We start from the raw sequence: 6940 nt of genomic DNA, 5'->3' as shown, positions 1-6940 counted from the left end.
GCCCGGAGTTTAATGTATTCTGCGGTGATATCCTCTTGAGATGACGATCAGGCAGCGATGGGGGAAGGGGCCGGTGCAGAGGATTCGCTATAGGTTTCTAGAGACGAGAGCGAGGTGAATGTTTGCTCTTTCTTTGGATGAAACATCTTTGCCCAGGATGCCGAAATCGACCACCTTACCCACCTCATCCCCGTCCGCATCCTCCTCCTCGTCCTCGTCCTCTTCCTCATCCTCGTCCTCGTCCTCCTCTTCCCCCTCCTCCTCCCGTCCTCCTCCTACTCCCTCCTCCTCCTCCTCCTCCTCCTCCTCCTCCTCCTCCTCCCTCTCCTCCTCCTCCCTCTCCTCCCTCTCCTCCCCGTCCTTCTCCTCCCTCTCCTCCCTGTCCTCCCCCTCCTCCTCCTCGTCTTAGTCTTTTGGTCCCACTCTCGTCACTCACCGTCGAGCTACGCTGATCTCTTGCCCGTGGACCCACAGCCCCACAAGCCCAAAGCTGCCGCGCGAGTCAAGAAGAGGAGACGACGGGAGAGGAGAGGGGAGGAGCGAGAAGAGGAGAGAAGACGACAAGTAGAAAGTCACCGGACGATGTACATGGCGTCTGCTATCTCTCCCTGGAACGGGGCTATCAGAGCTGAGCACAAGTGGAGGAGGAGGAGGACGAGGAGGACGAGGACGAGGATGAGGACGAGGACGAGGACGAGGAGGAGGACGAGGACGAGGACGAGGAGGAGGACGAGGAGGAGGACGAGGAGGAGGACGAGGAGGAGGAGGCAAGACCTCTGACGTGATCTCCACATCCCCTGTGACGTAGACTTGCTGCGAGGGGCGTAAGTAGGGAGGAGGAGGAGGCGGGGAGTTGACCTTGAGGCAGGAGCAGATCTCGATCGCGATCGATCGCTCAACGGCATGGAAGAGAGGACACTGCAGCACGATATCTTTGAAAAGCTCCACCTTGACCTTTGACAAAACTTCACTCCCCTCCCTTGCTGCCCCGACTTCTCACCGCCTTGCTGAGCCCGCTCGGCAGGTCCGCGAAGATAGCGTCTTCATCGAAGATGCGCCTGTCAAGGGCCTCGGTCAAGACTGCAGCCCCTCAAGCTCGGATGACATACATGGCGGGAAACTTCAACATGTAGAACGATCTGCAAGCGAGGTCATGACAGCGACGTCATGAGAGGAGGAGAGGACTTGATCTGTTGCACGAGCTCTTCTGGGAGGTCTCTTGCCTTGACGAACCCTGAGAGCTCATCCAGCTTGTCTCGGAACCTGCCGACCAGGTCAGCAAAAGAGGAGCCCAGTGACAGCTTAACCTTATCTGGCAACGTTTCTGATCCGTCAACATCTGAGTGATCTTTCCGGTGCTCCAAGCAAAGAAGGCGCATCCAATGACCATCACCAGGCACGCCTGCGCCAGTCTCACACACACAGGGGAGTTGGTAGTTGCAACAAGAAGGGTCAAGTTAGGTCGTGTACCAGCTCTCGTTCCTGCTCCGTAGTTGCAGAAATGTCGCCATAACTAGAAGCAAACACGTGTAAACATACTTCTTGCATAATGCATATCGGTTTGAAAGGACCCGATCGTTGTCATGGTGGTGATCGCCCAATCTGAAAGATTCTCAGTCATGCGACTCAACCACATCTCAACGTACAGATTGAAGTGACCCATTGATACAGCAAGTCGTCGGACACAAATTCACCATTCTGTACGGAAAGGTGAGGGTCACCAACAAACAAGTGTTGACAAACCTCGTCCATGATATGCTGTGCTACCACCCATCCCTTGGTCTTCACCCCGACATAGAACCAGGCGCAGCACAACCTGAGCATAGCTGAGATACAGCGGGAGGCAGCGAGTCGCGGGTACCAGTGCGCGACTAAGAACATAGAAACAAATAGCTCTATTCCTGAGGTTCGACAAAATCACAGTCTGTCAGCCCCTTGTTCCACATCACCCGTGAAGAAGAAAACGCTTCTTGGATACTTGAAGTAGATGAGCTGCCGCCTTTGGTCAGAAGAGCATGTTTGTCAACAACAGTCCTCGACCTTGATTGCTCGTCGAAGTCGATAGAGCCTGAAGAGCTTCAAGAGGCGAAAAAGCCTCAGGATCTTGAAGTTAGTTGGCAGTTCGGCACACTTCATCACATTCAGAGCAAGTTCTCGTCAAGGTTTCGACTCACATCGAGGTATTGCCAAGGCAACACGCCAACAAGATCCTGAAGGAACAAGTGTCACGACGCAGGGGAGGTTGTGAAGTACGCATGCAAGGATTCTCACCGTCAAGAAGTTCGTTCTCAAGTATTGAGAGCGAATTGTCTTCAAGTCATCAACCAACACCCAATGCTCTGAACCGCAGCAAGACGTCAGAACTCGATTGAAGTCCACAGTCTGCCAGACCTCGTCCCCGGTTGTCTATCTTCCAGTACGCGATATGAAAGTTGAGGATCAAGTCGACGACAAACATCACATCGCAAGTCAGGTCGATGAGAGCAAAGAGAGTTCCATAAACATCCTGTCCCGCATCTAGAACACGATGAGGTGAATCAAGGAGAGCCGGGCACCGCAGGCTTACATTTGATGCCACATCTCTTGAACAAGGCGTATTGCTCTGCTTTGTGATCATCAAATCCAGCAAGATACGGCACGATGAATGCGATGTACAAGCAAGCCATGCACGTGAGGCACTGCAAACTCAAGCTCAGTTGTCATCACAACCTGACTCTCCCCACCTCCCAGATGGCCAAGAACTTGGAAGAGAACAGGTGGTTCTCATTCCATGACGGCGGCGCTCCCCTATCGACATCGGAATGAAGTCATCTCGGACAGATCAGCAAGGTGTTTGATCACCAGGGCAACTCGGGATAGATCCAAGCCTTCTGATAGCATCCCGCCCTCTGCTGTTCACTCCCTTCTTCTTCCTCCGACTTCTCGTCCATCCATGCTGCTCCCCTGGGGGCGTTTGTCTCTTCCGCAAATGTCTTCTGCACCATAGTGGCCGTGAGAGAACTCAGGTGAGCACATCGACACCCCCTCACCGGTTTGCTGCCCATGCCTCCTGCTCCTCCCGTGCTATATGCAGCTGATTTCCTTCCATGCATGTCCTCTCGTCGGCATCTTGCTTCACAGGTCACTCCGCATCCTTCCGTCTAGACATCGAAGCGGTCACATCCAAGAGAACACCTCCTCCTCCTCCTCCTCCTCCTTCAAGACTCACACTCGTCTCCTCTCAGGTTTCCTTTGCCATAGTTATCATGGACCGCCAGTAGTCACCCTACCCCACGTACCCCAGCCCTAAGCTTGCACACGGAACTGCCCCTACCCCTACCCCTACCCCTACCCCTACCCCTACCCCTACCCCTATCACCAAGACGTTGACATCCTTCATCCCGTAGCTCTCTTTGAAAATTCCTCTCCGGGTACCGGTCATTTAGAGTCTAGTACAGTACCCTACCCCCTATGCCTGAATCAGCTGTGTCGGGTACCATCGATTGCACCCATACCCCCGGACGATCCATTTTCGCTACAAAATGAACCTGCACCTCAGACCCCACCCCCTTTCTCCCTGCTTGTGACTTTAATGACTACCCACCCCTGTCCCTTCTATCTCCGTCCGGATTATTAGGGCCGTTTCACGCCGAGCCCAAAGCTCGAGTTTTTCCAATAGTTTTAAATGCATTTGAATTTTACATGTTTTTAAAGGTGAAATTATCATGTGTAGCCCATGCTCAGGGTTCGATATTTCATAACAAACATCCCGGTATTTAAAGGCTATCATACAACCTAGGCTGCCTTTCAATTTGATTTCAAACGATCAGTTTGACCAACTGTAGCCTCCACCCACCCCTTCTTTTGTTGAATTAAATCAGGGGTACTCATTTTGCTGACAAACTCGACCGCAACGGTTCACCATCTCGACCTTTGGAATTAAATTGTACTTTTATGTCAATGGGCCAGATGATTTCAATTTGTTTGAGTAAAAAATAGTACCACACTTGCTGACAAACTCGACCATTGGGCTTCGCGTGAAACGGCCCTTATTATCGTACCTTAAACCCCTGAGATCATCTGTGGAACCACCCCTCAGTATACCACCCTACCCCTGAAATCCCGCAAATGACCACCAAACCGATCGTTTCGCCTGACCACCCGATGAAGGAAATGCAAAAATGAAGTAATCAGTGCCCGGTACAAATCCTACAGTACGAGTACGAACACATCAGTACTAACATAAGGTACTAAACTTGTTCGTGTATTCAATGATTGGTACTTTCTCGTACTGATAATTGAAAGTTGGTATATTGGCCAATCTTACGTTATATTTTAGTGCTCCGAGCCGTGACTTTTCCCCACCACCGCACTGACAGTAGTAAAATAGTCTTTTTGACCGCAAAAATGTTTTAAAACAAAAAAACAGGTCACTTTGAGCCCGGCTCAGTGCTGCTATTATTGGTACTATCACTCGGAGTCGGAGCGGCTGCTTGACACGGTCGGACGCCGCAGTAGGGACCGGGCCGGCCCCGGATCACACCGGGTTTCGACTGCGCAACGATGACGACGAGTACGACGCAAGAGTCACTGAGTGTTACTATCACTGATTTTCCTTCACTCAAAATTAAGTTAAAAATCAGTACGAGGACAATAATGAGAGTCGAGGAGGCTTGACCCTGACACTGTCGCACAGGCCAAACGGCGAGAAGAGAAAGACAGCGAGAACCAAACCTAATCCTGCCGACTGCTGTCCCCCAAACTTAACTGATACCTTCACTTAACGGCGCGCAGGACAAGTCCCCCGCGCGGCCATGCCAGCGATGTCGCGGTGGCCGCCGCCGAAGGAATGAGACGCATACCGGGATGCACCCGCGACTCATGATGATGGCAGCGTAGGACAGGGAGGCCTTGAGCTGACGAAAGATCCTGGACCGGATGCGTTTGCAAGTCGGATCACCTGAGACGTCTTGAGAGGCCGAGAGACCATCCAGCGCTGCCGTCAAGTTCCTTGTTCGCCGAGCGATCCGCCCAGCCACCACAGAAAGCGCAACGCATCGTCCCTGCAAGAGACCATCAGTGCTGGCGATGATGGGAAGAAAGGCCTTTGGCGGGACGTGCTGAGCATATGCACTACGATGTCCACGGATCTTCCGCTGTGCTGCCGCTTGCAGTTTGCTCCGAGCGAGGTCCGGTATTCCATCCGATGATTGTCAAAAACATGTGACATGCTGAAGCCTGTCCAGGATTAACCGTTGCCATGCCATCCGCCGCCAGTAGCCATCAGTTGTGGAAGTTCAAAGTCCCCTACATCATGATCTTCAGGGCCATGTTGGGAAACGTTCTGCCTGGTGCCGGGTAACCGGCAATCCATGAAGAAACTTGTCAGCGGCAGCCACCCAAGCTGATGGGCTGCTGCTCAAAGATCCCAAGGTTTGTACTTTCCATAATCGAGTGCCAAATCGTGCGCTGAGGGGTAAACTAGTGTTACTCTAGTCTTTTTGACTGTTTACTCAAAGTGCAGAAGGGGTGGGAGGGGCCCCCGGTGAGCATCGGGATGACTTAGTTCAGAAACTGAGTCACCCGGCGGGCACCGGCGGCAGCGGGCCGGGCCGGGCGACGGCCGGGGACCCGGAGCAGGCTTGTGGAGGCTGTTTGCGCATGAGGAGGACGTGGGAGGAAGTGAAGCCGCTCCTCGTCCTCGTCTTCGTCCTCGTCCTCGTCCTCGTCCTTGTCCTTGTCCTTGTCCTTGTCCTCGTCCTCGTCCTCGTCCTCGTCCTCGTCCTCGTCCTTGTCCTCGTCCTCGTCCTCGTCCTCGTCCTCGTCCTCGTCCTCGTCCTCGTCCTCGTCCTCGTCCTCGTCCTCGTCCTCGTCCTCGTCCTCGTCCTCGTCCTCGTCCTCGTCCTCGTCCTCGTCCTTGTCCTTGTCCTTGTCCTTGTCCTCGTCCTCGTCCTCGTTCTTGTCCTTGTCCTCGTCCTCGTCCTCGTCCTCGTCCTCGTCCTCGTCCTTGTCCTCGTCCTCGTCCTCGTCCCTCTCTTGTCCTCATTCTACGCTTCTGCCTGCCTTACACTTTCCCCTGCATCATGCCTATCCTTCCCTCCCTTGTGAACTGCCAGTCCTGCCCCCGTATCTCCGCAAGTGACTGACCATGACGAACGGACGCTGAGGAAGAGAGATAGTCGAGGAGGTCAGATAGGAAGAAGCATGAGAGGGTAAAAAGGGTGGGAGTAGGGGAAACTCGGAGAGGGAAAGAAAGAGGGAAGGAGAAGAGGGAAGGAGAAGAGGGAAGGAGAAGAGGGAAGGAGAAGAGGGAAGGAGAAGAGGGAAGAAGAAGAGGGAAGAAGAAGGGTCGGGAGAGAGATCAGTCGGTTCAATGATTTTGCTGCATCGGGGCGTGACGTTCTCCTTCTGCAGGCGTCTGAGTGCTTGCGAGCGAAAGAGAGCACATTGCACGCCATGAGTCGAGGTTTCACACGCGCCGCTCTCCTGCTTGTGGCGGTTTCGAGTGCCTGCGCCTTCATCGCTACTTCCCCTGCCAAGTTCCTCCACGCCCGCCAAAGCTCAGGCCTCTCTGCAGCTCCGGCACTGAGACCCAGGACGAGCAGCATGTGATCGTGTTGCTTTCCTGGTCGAGCCCATGACGTCTGACAGGGTTTCCTTGCGATCGAGCATGGCGGACGTGGCTGGTGACGACAGCAAGCAGGTTGGGAGCATGCGGGTGGAGGGGCGGGGAGGGAGCTGAGAGGTTGGTTGGGACAGAAGCTGTTGGATGGTAGCCAAGAATTTCCCGTCGCAGAATTCTTGCAGGTGAATGAAAACGAGTATGAGGGAATGTAGAGAGAGAGGAGAGGGAAGGGAGAGACAAGAAGGAGATGGAGGTCCAAGTCAAGGTGGTGGTGGTGCTGCTGATGGAGATGATAGAGGTGCTGCTGATGGAGATAAATTGAGGTGGTGATGGAGG

At 53.7% G+C, this 6940-nt stretch overlaps 2 protein-coding genes across 2 annotated transcripts; both read right to left on the bottom strand.

Moving 5' to 3' along the window:
* Positions 1-432: 432 nt before the first annotated feature.
* On the bottom strand, positions 433-2984 carry GUITHDRAFT_122812 (hypothetical protein; the record flags this gene model as incomplete). The annotated part of the gene is made up of 21 exons (XM_005817909.1): positions 433-490; positions 577-608; positions 775-813; positions 859-954; positions 1001-1058; positions 1110-1139; positions 1186-1263; positions 1308-1402; positions 1471-1513; positions 1572-1602; positions 1647-1698; positions 1744-1816; positions 1862-1901; positions 1950-1992; positions 2041-2130; positions 2175-2210; positions 2272-2339; positions 2392-2517; positions 2567-2678; positions 2724-2787; positions 2842-2984. 21 exons carry the CDS (start codon positions 2982-2984, stop codon positions 433-435), a joined length of 1407 nt encoding a protein of 468 aa, XP_005817966.1.
* Positions 2985-5541: 2557 nt separating this feature from the next.
* GUITHDRAFT_149575 (hypothetical protein) lies at positions 5542-6129 on the bottom strand (the record flags this gene model as incomplete). Its single annotated transcript, XM_005817908.1, has 2 exons — positions 5542-5985; positions 6127-6129. 2 exons carry the CDS (start codon positions 6127-6129, stop codon positions 5542-5544), a joined length of 447 nt encoding a protein of 148 aa, XP_005817965.1.
* Between the last annotated feature and the right edge of the window lie 811 nt (positions 6130-6940).

This window comes from Guillardia theta (assembly GCF_000315625.1).
Source record: "Guillardia theta CCMP2712 unplaced genomic scaffold GUITHscaffold_464, whole genome shotgun sequence".
Lineage (NCBI taxonomy): Eukaryota > Cryptophyceae > Pyrenomonadales > Geminigeraceae > Guillardia > Guillardia theta.
Note: the sequence above shows the minus strand (reverse complement) of the source record. Positions and strands in the feature narration are given on the sequence as shown.